Raw genomic sequence first — 17,840 nt, 5'->3', positions numbered from 1 at the left:
CAAAGGTCAAGGTCAACATACACATTTGACCTTGAGTTATTTTTCAAAGATACATGAATTGATGATGAATGGTGAAGATCCTAGGTGTCTACGACTTACGGTTTCTGAGTTTTGGTGGTCAACCGACACCGGTTAATTTTCATAGGGGCATAACCCTACCAATGAGTCGTTGAATCTTTTCGATCCAAATGTAACGAAGAACCGGGGTCTGGTCCTGAACAAATTTCACCCTTTGTTTTTTCTCTACCTTTTACGGTTACGGTGTTGGAACGATAACAAGGTTTTTTGGTTTCGGAGAGATAACTCTGAACTGACAAAATTTTTCGACTAACAGGGTGAGTTCCGGATAGGTATTCATGACACGAATACAAAGTGTGAATATGAAAGCGACACGTCTTACGGTTACGGAGGCTAACTTCGTCAAAGTTTGGCGGAAAAAGAATAATAATAATAATTAAACTGTCAATTGTTCTTGAACAATTGAGAGGTCTTTCCTTTTGCAATGTAAAATACATGTTCAAATAGACGTAGAATGTATTGAAAAGCTTTAAAACACACTGAAGATCCTTTAAATAAGGTTAAAAACACTAAATTCGCTATCTTGGACATGACCTTGACCTTTGACCTTTTGACCTTTTGACCTTTGTCAAGGTCATAAGTCCCCAATGTCATTGCTGAAGACCCCATGGGTCTAGGACCTTTGGTTATGTAGTAAAAGCTGATTTTGTCTTTTCAGAAACGTAAAAGAGGCTTTATGCCCCTTAAAAAAAGGTCAAATCTCTGCGGTCAAAATGTAACAAAGTTGCGCCGTAATGACCCAAACATTTTCCACTATTTAAAATTTCTGTAAGTATAATGGTTTCTGAGATTATCCCATAACAAGGTGTTAGGTCAAAGGTCAAGGTCAACATACAAATTTGACCTTGAGGTATTTTTCAAAGATACATGAATTGATGATGATTGGTGAAGATCCTAGGTGTCTACGACTTACGGTTTCTGAGTTTTGGTGGCCAACCGACACCGGTTAATTTTCATAGGGGCATAACCCTACCAATGAGTCGTTGAATCTTTTCGATCCAAATGTAACGAAGAACTGGGGTCTGGTCCTGAACAAATTTCACCCTTCGTTTTTTTTCTACCTATTACGGTTACCGTGTTGGAACGATAACAAGGTTTTTGGGTTTCGGAGGGATTACTCCGAACCGACAAAATATTTCGACTCACAGGGTGAGTTCCGGATAGGTATTCATGACACCGATACAAAGTGTCAATATGAAAGCGACACGTCTTACGGTTACGGAGGGAAATTTTGTCAAAGTTTGGCGGAACAAAAAGAATAATAATTAAACTGTCAATTGTTCTTGAACAATTGAGAGGTCTTTCCTTTTGTAATGTAAAATACATGTTCCAACAGACGTAGAATGTATTGAAAAGGTCAAAGTCAACCTTAAAAAGCTCGAAAAAACACTAAAAATCCTTTATATAAGGTTAAAAACACTAAATTCGCTATCTGGGACATGACCTTGACCTTTGACCTTTTGACCTTTGTCAAGGTCATCAGTCTCTTATGCCATTACTGAAGACCCCAAGGGTCTAGGACCTTTGGTTATATAGTAAAAGCTGATTTTGTCTTTTTAGAAACCTAAAACAGGGGTTATGCCCCTTAAAAAAAGGTCAAATCTTATTGGTCAAAATGTAACAAAGTTGTGCCATAATGACCCAAACATTTTCCACTATTTAAAACTTCTGTAAGTTTTATGGTTTCTGAGATTATCCCATAACAAGATGTTAGGTCAAAGGTCAAGGTCAACATACAAATTTGACCTTGAGGTATTTTTCAAAGATACATGAATTGATGATGATAGGTGAAGATCCTAGGTGTCTACGACTAACGGTTTCTGAGTTTTGGTGGCCAACCGACACCGGTTAATTTTCAAAGGGGCATAACCCTACCAATGAGTCGTTGAATCTTTTCAATCCAAATGTAACGAAGAACCGGTGTCTGGTCCTGAACAAATTTCACCCTTTGTTTTTTTTCTACCTATTACGGTTACGGTGTTGGAACGATAACAAGGTTTTTTGGTTTCGGAGGGATAACTCCGAACCGACAAAATATTTCGACTCACAGGGTGAGTTCTGGATAGGTATTCATGACACCGATACAAATTGTGAATATGAAAGCGACATGTCTTACGGTTAACGCGGCTAAATTTGTCAAAGTTTAACGGAAGAATAATAATAATAAACAGAAGAAATACAGTAAGGTCTTTCCCTTTAGTAAAAGGAAAGACCTTAATTAAACTGTCAATTGTTCTTGAACAATTGAGAGGTCTTTCCTTTTGTAATGTAAAATACATGTTCCAATAGAAGTAGAATGTATTGAAAAGCTTTATTACACACTAAAAACCCTTTCAATAAGGTCAAAAAAACATAATCCTCTATTTGGGACATGACCTTGACCTTTGACCTGTTGACCTTTATTAAGGTCAATAGTCCCCAATGTCCTGAACATTTTGCACTATTTACTATTTCTGTAAGTATAATAGTTTTTGAGATATCCAATAAAAAGTGAAAGGTCAAAGGTCAAGGTCAACTTTAAAAAGCTTTAAAACACTAAAAATCCTTCATATAAGGTTTAAAACACTAAATTTGCTATCTGGGACATGACCTTGACCTTTGACCTTTTGACCTTTGTCAAGGTCATTAGTCCCCAATGACATTACTGAAGACCCCAAGGATCTATGACCTTTGGTTATATAGTAAAAGCTGATTTTGTCTTTTCAGAAACCTAAAACAGGCTTTATGCCCCTTAAAAAAGGTCAAATCTCTTCGGTCACAATGTAACAAAGTTGCGCCATAATGACCCAAACATTTTCCACTATTTAAAACTTCTGTAAGTATAATGGTTTCTGAGATTATTCCATAACAAGGTGTTAGGTCAAAGGTCAAGGTCAACATACAAATTTGACCTTGAGGTATTTTTCAAACATACATGAATTGATGATGATTGGTGAAGATCCTAGGTGTCTACGACTTACGGTTTCTGAGTTTTGGTGGCCAACCGACACCGGTTAATTTTCATAGGGGCATAACCCTACCAATGAGTCGTTGAATCTTTTCGATCCAAATGTAACGAAGAACCGGGGTCTGGTCCTGAACAAATTTCACCCTTTGTTTTTTGTCTACCTATTACGGTTACGGTGTTGGAACGATAACAAGGTTTTTGGCTTTCGGAGGGATTACTCCGAACCGACAAAATATTTCGACTCACAGGGTGAGTTCCAGATAGGTATTCATGACACCGATACAAAGTGTGAACATGAAAGCGACACGTCTTACGGTTACGGAGGGAAATTTTGTCAAAGTTTGGCGGAACAAGAAGAATAATAATAATAATCAGAAGAAATACAGTAAGGTCTTTCCCTTTAGTAAAAGGAAAGACCTTAATTAAAATGTCAATTGTTCTTTAACAATTGAGAGGTCTTTCCTTTTCGAAATGTAAAATACATGTTCCAATAGTCGTAGAATGCATTGAAAAGCTCTCAAACACACATAACACCGTTGAAAAATGACAAAAACAACAAATTCGATAATTTGCACATGACCTTGACTTTTGACCTTGTAATCTTTGTGAAGGTCATTGGTCCACAATGTCATTGTAAAAGACCCCATGGGTCTAGGACTTTTCGTTCAAGAGTTAAAGCTAATTTTACCTTTTCAGAAACCGTTAACGGCTGTTATGCCCCTTAATAATATGACAAATCCTTTCGGTCAAAATGTAAAAAAGTTGTGCCTCAGTCACCTAAACATTTTTCACTGTTTACTATTTCTGTAAGATTAACCGTTTTTGAGATATCGACTGAAAAGTAGAAAGGTCAAATGTCAAGGTCAACCTTAAAACATTTAAAACACACTAAAAACCCTTAAAATAAGGTCAAAAACACATAATTCGCTATCTGGGACATGACCTTGACCTTTGACCTTGTGACCTTTGTCAAGGTCATTAGTCCCCAATGTCATTGTTGAAGACCCCACGGGTCTAGGACCTTTGGTTATATAGTAAAAGCTGATTTTGTCTTTTCAGAAACCTAAATCAGGGGTTATGCCCCTTACAGAAAGGTCAAATCTCTTCGGTCAAAATGTAACAAAGTTGCGCCATAATGACCCAAACATTTTCCACCATTCAAAACTTCTGTAAGTATAATGGTTTCTGAGATTATCCCATAACAAGGTGTTAGGTCAAAGGTCAAGGTCAACATACAAATTTGACCTTGAGGTATTTTTCAAAGATACATGAATTGATGATGAATGGTGAAGATCCTAGGTGTCTACGACTTACGGTTTCTGAGTTTTGGTGGCCAACCGACACGGTTAATTTTCAGAGGGGCATAACCCTACCAATGAGTCGTTGAATCTTTTCGATCCAAATGTAACGAAGAACCGGGGTCTGGTCCTGAACAAATTTCACCCTTCATTTTTTTTCTACCTATTACGGTTACGGTGTTGGAACGATAACAAGGTTTTTGGGTTTCGGAGGGATTACTCCGAACCGACAAAATATTTCGACTCGCAGGGTGAGTTCAGGATAGGTATTCATGACACCGATACAAAGTGTGAACATGAAAGCGACACGTCTTACAGTTACGGAGGGAAATTTTGTCAAAGTTTGGCGGAACAAGAAGAATAATAATAATAATAATTAAACTGTCAATTGTTCTTGAACAATTGAGAGGTCTTTCCTTTTATAATGTAAAATACATGTTCTAATAGACGTAGAATGTATTGAAAAGGTCAAGGTCAACCGTACAAAGCTTGAAAACACACTAAAAATCCATTATATGAGGTAAAAAACACTAAATTCGCTATCTGGGACATGACCTTGACCTTTGACCTTTTGACCTTTTTCAAGGTCATTAGTTCCCAATGTCATTGCTGAAGACCCCATGGGTCTAGGACCTTTGGTTATATAGTAAAAGCTGATTTTGTCTTTTCAGAAACCTAAAACAGGGGTTATGCCCCTTATTAAAAGGTCAAATCTCTTTGGTCAAAATGTAACAAAGTTGCGCCGTAATGACCCAAACATTTTCCACTATTTAAAACTTCTGTAAGTATAATGGTTTCTGAGATTATCCCATAACAAGGTGTTAGGTCAAAGGTCAAGGTCAACATACAAATTTGACCTTGAGGTATTTTTCAAAGATACATGAATTGATGATGAATGGTGAAGATCCTAGGTGTCTACGACTTACGGTTTCTGAGTTTTGGTGGCCAACCAACACCGGTTAATTTTCAGAGGGGCATAACCCTACCAATGAGTCGTTGAATCTTTTCGATCCAAATGTAACGAAGAACCGGGGTCTGGTCCTGAACAAATTTCACCCTTTGTTTTTTTTCTACCTATTACAGTTACGGTGTTGGAACGATAACAAGGTTTTTGGGTTTCGGAGGGATAACTCCGAACCGACAAAATATTTCGACTAACAGGGTGAGTTCCAGATAGGTATTCATGACACCGATACAAAGTGTGAACATGAAAGCGACACGTCTTACGGTTAACGCGGCTAAATTTGTCAAAGTTTGGCGGAAAAAGAATAATAATAATAATAATAATAATAATAATAATAATAATAATAATAAACAGAAGAAATACAGTAAGGTCTTTCCCTTTTGTAAAAGGAAAGACCTTAATAATTAAACTGTCAATTGTTCTTGAACAATTGAGAGGTCTTTCCTTTTGTAATGTGAAATACATGTTCAAATAGACGTAGAATGTATTGAAAAGCTTTAAAACACACTGAAAAACCTTTAAATAAGGTTAAAAACACCAAATTCGCTATATGGGACATGACCTTGACCTTTGACCTTTTGACCTTTGTCAAGGTCATTAGTCCCCAATGTCATTGCCGAAGACCCCATGGGTCTAGGACCTTTGGTTATATAGTAAAAGATGATTTTGTCTTTCCAGAAACCTAAAACAGGTGTTATGCCCCTTAAAAAAAGGTCAAATCTCTTCGGTCAAAATATAACAAAGTTGTGCCGTAATGACCCAAACATTTTCCACTATTTAAAACTTCTGTAAGTATAATGGTTTCTGAGATTATCCCATAACAAGGTGTTAGGTCAAAGGTCAAGGTCAACATACAAATTTGACCTTGAGGTATTTTTCAAAGATACATGAATTGATGATGATTGGTGAAGATCCTAGGTGTCTACGACTTACGGTTTCTGAGTTTTGGTGGTCAACCGACACCGGTTAATTTTCATAGGGGCATAACCCTACCAATGAGTCGTTGAATCTTTTCGATCCAAATGTAACGAAGAATCAGGGTCTGGTCCTGAACAAATTTCACCCTTTGTTTTTTTTCTACCTATTACGGTTACGGTGTTGGAACGATAACAAGGTTTTTGGGTTTCGGAGGGATTACTCCGAACCGACAAAATATTTCGACTCACAGGGTGAGTTCCGGATAGGTATTCATTACACCGATACAAAGTGTGAACATGAAAGCGACACGTCTTACGGTTACGGAGGCTAACTTCGTCAAAGTTTGGCGGAACAAAAAGAATAATAATAATAATAATAATAATAATAATAATAATCAGAAGAAATACAGTAAGGTCTTTCCCTTTAGTAAAAGGAAAGACCTTAATAATCAGAAGAAATACAGTAAGGTCTTTCCCTTTAGTAAAAGGAAAGACCTTAATAAACGGAAGAAATACAGTAAGGTCTTTCCCTTTAGTAAAAGGAAAGACCTTAATTAAAATGTCAATTGTTCTTGAACAATTGAGAGGTCTTTCCTTTTGTAATGTAAAATACATGTTCCAATAGACGTAGAATGTATTGAAAAGCTTTAAAACACACTGAATATCTTTTAAATAAGGTAAAAAAAACATAATTTGCTATATGGGACATGACCTTGACCTTTGACCTTTTGACCTTTGTCAAGGTCATTAGTCCCCAATGTCATTGCTGAAGACCCCATGGGTCTAGGACCTTTGGTTATACAGTAAAAGCTGATTTTGCCTTTTCAGAAATCTAAAACAAGGGTTATGCCCCTTATAGAAAGGTCAAATCTCTTCGGTCAAATGTCAAAAAGTTGCGCCTCATCCACCTCAACGCGTTTTTCACTATTTACTATTTCTGTAAGTACAATCGTTTTTGAGATATCGACTTAAAAGTTTTAAGGTCAAAGGTCAAGGTCAACCTTAAACAGCTTTAAAACACACTGAAAATCTTTAAAACACATTGAAAATCCCTTAAATAAGGTTAATATCACTAAATTCGCTATCTGGTACATGACCTTGACCTTTGACCTTTTGACCTTTGTCAAGGTCATTGGTCCCCAATGTCATTGCTGAAGACCCCATGGGTCTAGGACCTTTGGTTATATAGTAAATGCTGATTTTGTCTTTTCAGAAACCTAAAACAGGGGTTATGCCCCTTAAAAAAAGGTCAAATCTCTTCGGTCAAAATGTAACAAAGTTGCCCCGTAATGACCCAAACATTTTCCACTATTTAAAACTTCTGTAAGTATAATGGTTTCTGAGTTGTTCTGATAACAAGGTGTTAGGTCAAAGGTCAAGGTCAACATACACATTTGACCTTGAGGTATTTTTCAAAGTCACATGAATTGATGATGAATGGTGAAGATCCTAGGTCTCTACGACTTACGGTTTTTGAGTTTTGGTTGTCCACCGACACCGGTTAATTTTCATAGGGGCATAACCCTACCAATGAGTCGTTGAATCTTTTCGATCCAAATGTAACGAAGAACCGGGGTCTGGTCCTGAACAAATTTCACCCTTCGTTTATTTTCTACCTATTACGGTTACGGTGTTGGAACGATAACAAGGTTTTTTGGTTTCGGAGGAATTACTCCGAACCGACAAAATATTTCGACTAACAGGGTGAGTTCTAGATAGGTATATATGACACCGATACAAAGTGTGAACATGAAAGCGACACGTCTTACGGTTAAGGCTGCTAACTTCGTCAAAGTTTGGCGGAAAAAGAATAATAATAAACAGAAGAAATACAGTAAGGTCTTTCCCTTTTGTAAAAGGAAAGACCTTAATAAACAGAAGAAATACAGTAAGGTCTTTCCCTTTTGTAAAAGGAAAGACCTTAATAAACAGAAGAAATACAGTAAGGTCTTTCCCTTTTGTAAAAGGAAAGACCTTAATAATAATTAAAAACCAATTGTTCAGAGAACCATTGATGGTCTTTCCACCAGTTAAGACCTTTTTTATATTAAAATATTAAAATTTGGTTTAAAATGTCAATTTTAGCGCCAAATGACAGCTTATTGAACGCTTATTAAAAAAATATATGGTTTCTATAAAAAAAATATATCGAAAAGGGAGATAATCTTTTACTTCCGGTTTAAAAAGTTTACTTCCGGTATTGTTTGATAGTTTACTTGACACTGATTCCAAAAATATATGGTTCTATATACTTTTACATTGATTTAGTACAAAAAATAGCTACTTCCGGTTTACAAAAGGTCACTTCCGGTTGTGTTTTTTTAAGGTCACATTGCTTACAACTTAATGCAAAAAGTCCCATGGCTTTATCATGTGTACATATGAGGTAAAAGCAAAGGTCAAAATCTAGAACGTTTAATTAGCATATGACCTTGAGCTCAATTTCAAGGTTATAAACCAAGGACCTCAAATCAAAAGACTCTAGTCCTCTACTTTATATTGTTAATGAGTTATATTACCATACGTATGATATTAGATATAAAAATGGGGAAAACTCGCGTCAAATGTCTACGTACCCTTTCGACTAAAATTTACGTGTTACGACATGTCGTAACTAACAATTGTGTGAATATATTTTGTCGATATCTTGTATGATTACTGAAAATAAGAGATAACAAGCCAAAATCAAAATTTAAATCATGACCTTGACCTTTGACCTTGACCTCATTTTCATTTTTTTGGACCATGGATCTCAAATCAAAAGACCCTAGGCCTCTACCACTTATGGTTTTCCAGTTAAAAATGCATATCACTTATATCAAATATAAAAGGGGAAATAACTCTCATATGGAGTCTCTGGATAACTTCGGTCAAAATGAATCAAATCATCCTGAGGATATAACGAGCAATTTGGTAAAATAAATTAGTCGGTTTCTTATACGGTTATGAAGATTAAGCGATAACAAGAAAAACAGTGTTCGGGGAGATAACTCTTACATGGATAAGATTTTGGTTACGCGGTGTCAGTTTCAAAAGCGTATTAATTGTTCGATATCATATACCATATATCTAGGCGACATCTTGCAAAACAAAAAAATTGCGAAGGAACAAAAAGTTGGCGGAAGAAAAAAAATAATAATAATTAAAAACCAATTGTTCAAAGAACAATTGAAGGTCTTTCAACCAATAAGGATGTATTTTGATATGAAAATATTAAGATTCAGTTGAAAATGTCAGTTCCTATAGCTTTATGATGTATAGATATGAATTTCGAGCAAAGGTCAAAATCTAGAACGTCCAAATAACCTATGACCTTGACCTCAATTTCAAGGTCATAAACATAGAATCCCAAATCAAAAGACCCCAGATCTGTATTATGTATGGTTCATGAGTAATATCACTTTACGCATAATTCTAAATATAAGAGGGGCAAAAACTCCCATTTATTGTCTACGCACCCTTCCAATCAAAATTTATAAGTTACGTCATGTCGCAACTAACAATTTAGTAAAAAAAATTTGTCGAAATCTTATAAAGTAATTGAAAACAAGCAAAAATAAGGAAAAATCAAAATTTAGAAATTGACCTTGACCTTTGACCTTGACCTAATTTTCATTTTTTTGGACCAAGGATCTTAAATCTAAAGACCCTAGGTCTCTATCACTAATGGTTTACCAGTTAGAAATGCATATCACTTATATCATATATAAAAGGGGGGATAACTCTCATATGGAGTCTCCAGATAGCTTCGGTCAAAATAAAACAGATCATCCTGAGGAAACAACGAGCAATTTGGAAAAATAAATTTGTCGCTTTCTTTTACAGTTGCGAAGCCTTAGTGGCCACAAGAAAAACAGTGTTCGGGGAGATAACTCTTACAAGGTAAAGGTTTTTGTTACGCGGTGTCAGTTTCAGAAGCGCATTAACTGTTCAATAGCATATACCATATATCTAAGCGACATCTTGTGAAACAAAAAAACAGCGAAGGAAAAAAAAGTTGGCGGAAGAAAAAAAATAAAAATAATAATAATAATAATAATAATTAAAAACCAATTGTTCAAAGAACAATTGAAGGTCTTTCAACCAATAAGGATCTATTTTGATATGAAAATATTAAGATTCAGTTGAAAATGTCAGTTGCTATGGCTTTATGATATAAAAATATGAATTTGGAGCAAAGGTCAAAATCTAGAACGTCCAATTAACCTATGACCTTGACCTCAATTTCAAGGTCATAAACCAAGGATCCCAAAACAACAGACCCTAGGTTTGTATTATGTATGGTTCATGAGTAATATCACTTTACGCATAATTCTAAATATAAGAGGGGCAAAAACTCCCATTTTTTGTCTACGCACCCTTCCAATCAAAATTTATAAGTTACGACATGTCGCAACTAACAATTTAGTAAAAAGAATTTGTCGAAATCTTATAAACTTAATGAGAAAAAGTGAAAATAAGCCAAAATCAAAATTTAGAATTTGACCTTGACCTTTGAACTTGACCTAATTTTCATTTTTTTGGACCAAGGATCTTAAATCAAAAGACCCTAGGTCTCTATCACTTATAGTTTACCAGTTAGAAATGCATATCACTGATATCATATATAAAAGGGGGGATAACTCTCATATGGAGTCTCCGGATAGCTTCGGTTGAAATGAAACAGAACATCCTAAGGATATAACGAGCAATTTGGATAAATAAATTTGTCGGTTTCTTATACGGTCGCGAAGGAGTAGTGGCCACAAGAAAAACAGTGTTCGGGGAGATAACCCTTACAAGGTAAAGTTTTTTGTTACGCGGTGTCAGTTTCAGAAGCGTATTAACTGTTCGATATCATTTACCTTATATCTAAGCGATATCTTGTGAAACAAAAAAACAGCGAAGGAAAAAAAAGTTGGCGGAAGAAAAAAAAAAAAAATAATAATAATAATTAAAAACCAATTGTTCAAAGAACAATTGAAGGTCTTTCAACCAATAAGGATCTATTTTGATATGAAAATATTAAGATTCAGTTGAAAATGTCAGTTCCTATGGCTTTATGATATAAAAATATGAATTTCAGGCAAAGGTCAAAATCTAGAACGTCCAATTAACCTATGACCTTGACCTCAATTTCAAGGTCATACACCAAGGATCCCAAATCAAAAGACCCTAGGTCTGTATTATGTATGGTTCATGAGTTATATCACTTTACGCAAAATTCTAAATATAAGAGGGGCAAACACTCCCATTTATTGTCTACGCACCCTTCCAATCTAAATTTATAAGTTACGACATGTCGCAACTAACAATTTAGTAAAGATAATTTGTCGAAAACTTATAAAGTTAATGAAAATAAGTGAAAATAAGCCAAAATCAAAATTTAGAATTTGACCTTGACCTTTGACCTTGACCTAATTTTCATTTTTTTGGACCAAGGATCTTAAATCTAAAGACCCTAGGTTTCTATCACTTATGGTTTACCAGTTAGATATGCATATCACTTATATCATATAAAAAGGGGGGATAACTCTCATATGGAGTCTCCGTATAGCTTCGGTCAAAATAAAACAGAACATCCTGAGGACTTAACGAGCAATTTGGAAAAATAAATTTGTCGGTTTTTTATACGGTTGCAAAGCCTTAGAGGACACAAGAAAAACAGTGTTCGGGGAGATAACTCTTACAAGGTAAAGTTTTTTGTTACGCGGTGTCAGTTTCAGAAGCGTATTAACTGTTCGATATCATATACCATATATCTAAGCGACATCTTGTGAAACAAAAAAACAGCGAAGGAAAAAAAAGTTGGCGGAAGAAAAAAAAAAAAAAAAATAATAATAATAATAATAATAATAAGAATAATAATCAGAACGAATTCAATAGGTCTTTCAACAGAAAGGTTGAAAGACCTAATAATCAGAACGAATACAATAGGTCTTTCAACAGAAAGGTTGAAAGACCTAATAATCAGAAGAAAACCAATAGGTCTTTCCACGGAAAAGTGGAAAGACCTAATTAAACTGTCAATTGTTCTTGAACAATTGAGAGGTCTTTCCTTTTGTAATATAAAATACATGTTCAAACAGACGTAGAATGTATTGAAAAGCTTTAAAACACACTGAAAAACCTTTAAATAAGGTTAAAAACACCAAATTCGCTATATGGGACATGACCTTGACCTTTGACCTTTTGACCTTTGTCAAGGTCATTAGTCCCCAATGTCATTGCCGAAGACCCCATGGTACTAGGACCTTTGGTTATATAGTAAAAGATGATTTTGTCTTTCCAGAAACCTAAAACAGGTGTTATGCCCCTTAAAAAAAGGTCAAATCTCTTCGGTCAAAATGTAACAAAGTTGTGCCGTAATGACCCAAACATTTTCCACTATTTAAAACTTCTGTAAGTATAATGGTTTCTGAGATTATCCCATAACAAGGTGTTAGGTCAAAGGTCAAGGTCAACATACAAATTTGACCTTGAGGTATTTTTCAAAGATACATAAATTGATGATGATTGGTGAAGATCCTAGGTGTCTACGACTTACGGTTTCTGAGTTTCGGTGGTCAACCGACACCGGTTAATTTTCATAGGGGCATAACCCTACCAATGAGTCGTTGAATCTTTTCGATCCAAATGTAACGAAGAACCAGGGTCTGGTCCTGAACAAATTTCACCCTTTGTTTTTTTTCTACCTATTACGGTTACGGTGTTGGAACGAAAACAAGGTTTTTGGGTTTCGGAGGGATTACTCCGAACCGACAAAATATTTCGACTCACAGGGTGAGTTCCGGATAGGTATTCATTACACCGATACAAAGTGTGAACATGAAAGCGACACGTCTTACGGTTACGGAGGCTAACTTCGTCAAAGTTTGGCGGAACAAAAAGAATAATAATAATAATTAAACTGTCAATTGTTCTTGAACAATTGAGAGGTCTTTCCTTTTGCAATGTAAAATACATGTTCAAATAGACGTAGAATGTATTGAAAAGCTTTAAAACACACTGAAAATCCTTTAAATAAGGTTAAAAACACTAAATTCGCTATCTTGGACATGACCTTGACCTTTGACCTTTTGACCTTTGTCAAGGTCATTAGTCCCCAATGTCATTGCTGAAGACCCCATGGGTCTAGGACCTTCGGTTATGTAGTAAAAGCTGATTTAGTCTTTTCAGAAACGTAAAAGAGGCTTTATGCCCCTTAAAAAAAGGTCAAATCTCTGCGGTCAAAATGTAATAAAGTTGCGCCGTAATGACCCAAACATTTTCCACTATTTAAAATTTCTGTAAGTATAATGGTTTCTGAGATTATCCCATAACAAGGTGTTAGGTCAAAGGTCAAGGTCAACATACAAATTTGACCTTGAGGTATTTTTCAAAGATACATGAATTGATGATGATTGGTGAAGATCCTAGGTGTCTACGACTTACGGTTTCTGAGTTTTGGTGGTCAACCGACACTGGTTAATTTTCATAGGGGCATAACCCTACCAATGAGTCGTTGAATCTTTTCGATCCAAATGTAACGAAGAACCGGGGTCTGGTCCTGAACAAATTTCACCCTTCATTTTTTTTCTACCTATTACGGTTACGGTGTTGGAACGATAACAAGGTTTTTGGGTTTCAGAGGGATTACTCCGAACCGACAAAATATTTCGACTAACAGGGTGAGTTCCGGATAGGTATTCATGACACCGATACAAAGTGTGAACATGAAAGCGACACATCTTATGGTTACGGAGGGAAATTTTGTCAAAGTTTGGCGGAACAAGAAGAATAATAATAATAATTAAAATGTCAATTGTTCTTGAACAATTGAGAGGTCTTTCCTTTTCGAAATGTAAAGTACATGTTGCAATAGGCGTAGAATGCAGTGAAAAGCTCTCAAACACACATAAAACCGCTAAAAAATGACAAAAACAATAAATTCGATAATTTGGACATGACCTTGACTTTTGACCTTGTGACCTTTGTGAAGGTCATTGGTCCACAATGTCATTGTAAAAGACCCCATGGGTCTAGGACTTTTCGTTCAAGAGTTAAAGCTAATTTACCTTTTCAGAAACCGTTAACGGCGGTTATGCCCCTTAAGAATATGTCAAATCCTTTCGGTCAAAATGTAAAAAAGTTGTGCCTCAGTCACCTTAACATTTTTCACTGTTTACTATTTCTGTAAGATTAACCGTTTTTGAGATATCGACTAAAAAGTTGAAAGGTCAAATGTCAAGGTCAACCTTAAAAACACTTAAAACACACTCAAAATGTTTAAAATAAGGTCAAAAACACATAATTCGCTATCTGGGACATGACCATGACCTTTGACCTTGTGACTTTTGTCAAGGTCATTAGTCCCCAATGTCATTGGTGAAGACCCCACGGGTCTAGGACCTTTGGTTATATAGTAAAAGCTGCTTTTGTCTTTTCAGAAACCTAAATCAGGGGTTATGCCCCTTACAGAAAGGTCAAATCTCTTCGGTCAAAATGTAACAAAGTTGCGCCATAATGACCCAAACATTTTCCACTATTTAAAACTTCTGTAAGTATAATGGTTTCTGAGATTATCCCATAACAAGGTGTTAGGTCAAAGGTCAAGGTCAACATACAAATTTGACCTTGAGGTATTTTTCAAAGATACATGAATTGATGATGAATGGTGAAGATCCTAGGTGTCTACGACTTACGGTTTCTGAGTTTTGGTGGCCAACCGACACCGGTTAATTTTCAGAGGGGCATAACCCTACCAATGAGTCGTTGAATCTTTTCGATCCAAATGTAACGAAGAACCGGGGTCTGGTCCTGAACAAATTTCACCCTTTGTTTTTTTTCTACCTATTACGGTTACGGTGTTGGAACGATAACAAGGTTTTTGGGTTTCGGAGGGATAACTCCGAACCGACAAAATATTTCGACTAACAGGGTGAGTTCCAGATAGGTATTCATGACACCGATACAAAGTGTGAACATGAAAGCGACACGTCTTACGGTTAACGCGGCTAAATTTGTCAAAGTTTGGCGGAAAAAGAATAATAATAATAATAATAATAATAATAATAATAATAAACAGAAGAAATACAGTAAGGTCTTTCCCTTTTGTAAAAGGAAAGACCTTAATAATAATCAGAAGAAATACAGTAAGGTCTTTCCCTTTAGTGAAAGGAAAGACCTTAATAATAATCAGAAGAAATACAGTAAGGTCTTTCCCTTTAGTAAAAGGAAAGACCTTAATAATAATAATCAGAAGAAATACAGTAAGGTCTTTCCCTTTAGTAAAAGGAAAGACCTTAATAATAATAAACAGAAGAAATACAGTAAGGTCTTTCCCTTTAGTAAAAGGAAAGACCTTAATAATGAAATTAATAAAAATAATCTACAAAGTAAGTCATTGTTCGGGTAGATTGTTAATATTACCTCATCATGACTGCATGTATCAATTCTATCACAAAATCTGGGATGTATAATGTCATAGCAACTAAAACATCGTAAACCTGTAAGAAATAGTTTTTCATTGAAAAAAATACATATCATGGTAAAACAATCTTACAATTTTTGAACATTTCTTAAAAAACCTTAGTAGCATTGAATTCAGAGTGTTTATTGTTGTTTGGTTACTGTCACACTCATTAACGTTAATTTGAAGATTACCAGTGCTTAATCTGATAATATGAAATTAACTGCTTTAAAATAAAAATGAAAATTGAACAATTAACTACAATGTAATCAAAGACATAATCTTACCTTTCACAGACGATATATCCAATAACAGGAGCACTACTATAATGAAAAGAGAGCAAAATACTATAAGGTCAGATAAAGGTGACATCGTTGGCAGATAAAGTAAATAGAACATATGGAAAATCAAACTAGACAAATGTTTATCGCAATCAGAACTATCTTTTTTGTAAAAAAAAAATGGTTTCTATAAGATATATATCATATATTGAACAACAGAAAAAAAATAATATTAAGACCATTAATTTATAATGCCGTCACTTCTAGGAATCGTTCTTTAATCTGTTCATAGACATATCTGATATACTTATTAAAAAATGTTATAATTGTTCATGGGACAAATTTCAATTCGCTTATCTACAGATAAAAACAATACTAAAACGTTTTTTTTTTTTATCCTATATATATATCGATTAAGACTGAAAGAAAAAGGAGCTGAGGTCTGAAAAGAGTTCATTTTCGCCATATTCTGTATATTCCTGACTCTAGTCATAAACGACAAAAGACGTTGTAGTCAAGTCATAATACTTTACGTAATTTATAAAATATGGGTTGAAATGTCTTGAAGATCTTTGATTGTTTCTACATAATTATTTAAAAACGATCATTTTTATATTTTCTACGAAAACATGTGCATTGTTTTCAAAATTACTTTGAACGGACCAGTAACCTATTTAATTAACGGACGTTTCCAAAACAGTAGATCGACTAACTTTGTTAAACCGAATGAAGTCATAACCTATGAGATATATAACATGTATGACTAGAAAATTCTATGAGGTAGCAACATAAAACAATTAAGAAATAGATATCTTGATGATTATTCTATTAATCACATAAAAGTGTCCATACAGATGTTTAAGGATAATTGGAGCTGCATATTGTCAAATCATTTATTGAAGTAAGCAGAAAGATAACAAATGAAAAAAATACTTACATTTAAGAATTAAATACTCCTTCATGACTTATATCTTGTCCGTGAAAGCCTCGTATTTGAATAAAGATAATATCTGCTTTATCTGAACATATTGTGTTTTCTCACGACATAGGACAATGCAGGGTCAAGTGTCAATGATATGCCCTTTCTATAGTGATTCATTGAAATGATTTCGTTTATTAGATAAGATTCGTTACTTATTTGGATACAGGAGCTACGGTAAAAATTTGAATTTCTTTTAGAGAGAGAACTATTGCTGATATTTATATGGTAGTTTTCGCTGCGTTTCTTCCCAGTCAGTGTCTCTCATCAAATCACTTTCAATAACTAAGAAAAGCGGAAACATCAATTTAATGCATATATATATATCCAGAAAACTCTGCCAGAACCCTAATATTAATGATCTCACCAAACTTTTATAAGTTTATCAAATGTGTTTTCTAGGTTCTAACTGATGTCCGTTCTTTGCTTGCTTTATATGCGCATTTTGCCTAGTTTTTATATGAAAAGTGTGATTTTTTTTATTTCAAATAATCTAGTCTTCTAAATTACGGGAGACGGCATTTCATAAACAATTGTTAAAGAGTTGAACAATTACACGTTACCGTATAAAAAAAATGTGATCTCACGCAAAAAAGAGAAGAAACGGCCAGATTTATACTTTTAGCTCTGCTAAGAAATAACTATGAATGCAAAAGATGTTGAACTGTAACGTCGATCCCGAACAATAAATTATAGATATGACAGACTTTTGACTCCGCATTATTTAAATTATCGACACGTTACCTATTATGTGAAATGATATCTTTGTAACCATTCAAGTAACAGCAGCCATAAGAATCAATATTATACATATAATCTCGTAAATTTAGTGAGGGGGGTGGGTAATTTCCTGTTCTCTGATGTTTTTGTCGTGTCTGGAAAACTCAAAACAGTTAATTTTTCACCACATTTATTCCGATTGAAATCTTGATTTTTGCTCTTTGTG

The 17,840-nt window shown here is 34.8% G+C and overlaps 1 protein-coding gene across 1 annotated transcript in view; it reads right to left on the bottom strand.

Annotated features, from left to right (window-relative positions):
* LOC143055295 (uncharacterized) overlaps positions 1-16,967 on the bottom strand; it is a 60,075-nt gene extending 43,108 nt beyond the window's left edge. Inside the window, exons 1-3 of the mRNA XM_076228431.1 lie at positions 16,853-16,967; positions 15,922-15,957; positions 15,595-15,671 (exon numbers count right to left, since the gene is read on the bottom strand). Of these exons, the coding sequence (XP_076084546.1) occupies positions 15,595-15,671; positions 15,922-15,957; positions 16,853-16,877 (138 nt within the window). The 5' untranslated portion in view covers positions 16,878-16,967. The remainder of the gene's footprint in view (positions 1-15,594; positions 15,672-15,921; positions 15,958-16,852) is intronic.
* Positions 16,968-17,840: the final 873 nt, after the last annotated feature.

This window comes from Mytilus galloprovincialis, chromosome 12 (assembly GCF_965363235.1).
Source record: "Mytilus galloprovincialis chromosome 12, xbMytGall1.hap1.1, whole genome shotgun sequence".
NCBI classification, from domain to species: domain Eukaryota; kingdom Metazoa; phylum Mollusca; class Bivalvia; order Mytilida; family Mytilidae; genus Mytilus; species Mytilus galloprovincialis.
Note: the sequence above shows the minus strand (reverse complement) of the source record. Positions and strands in the feature narration are given on the sequence as shown.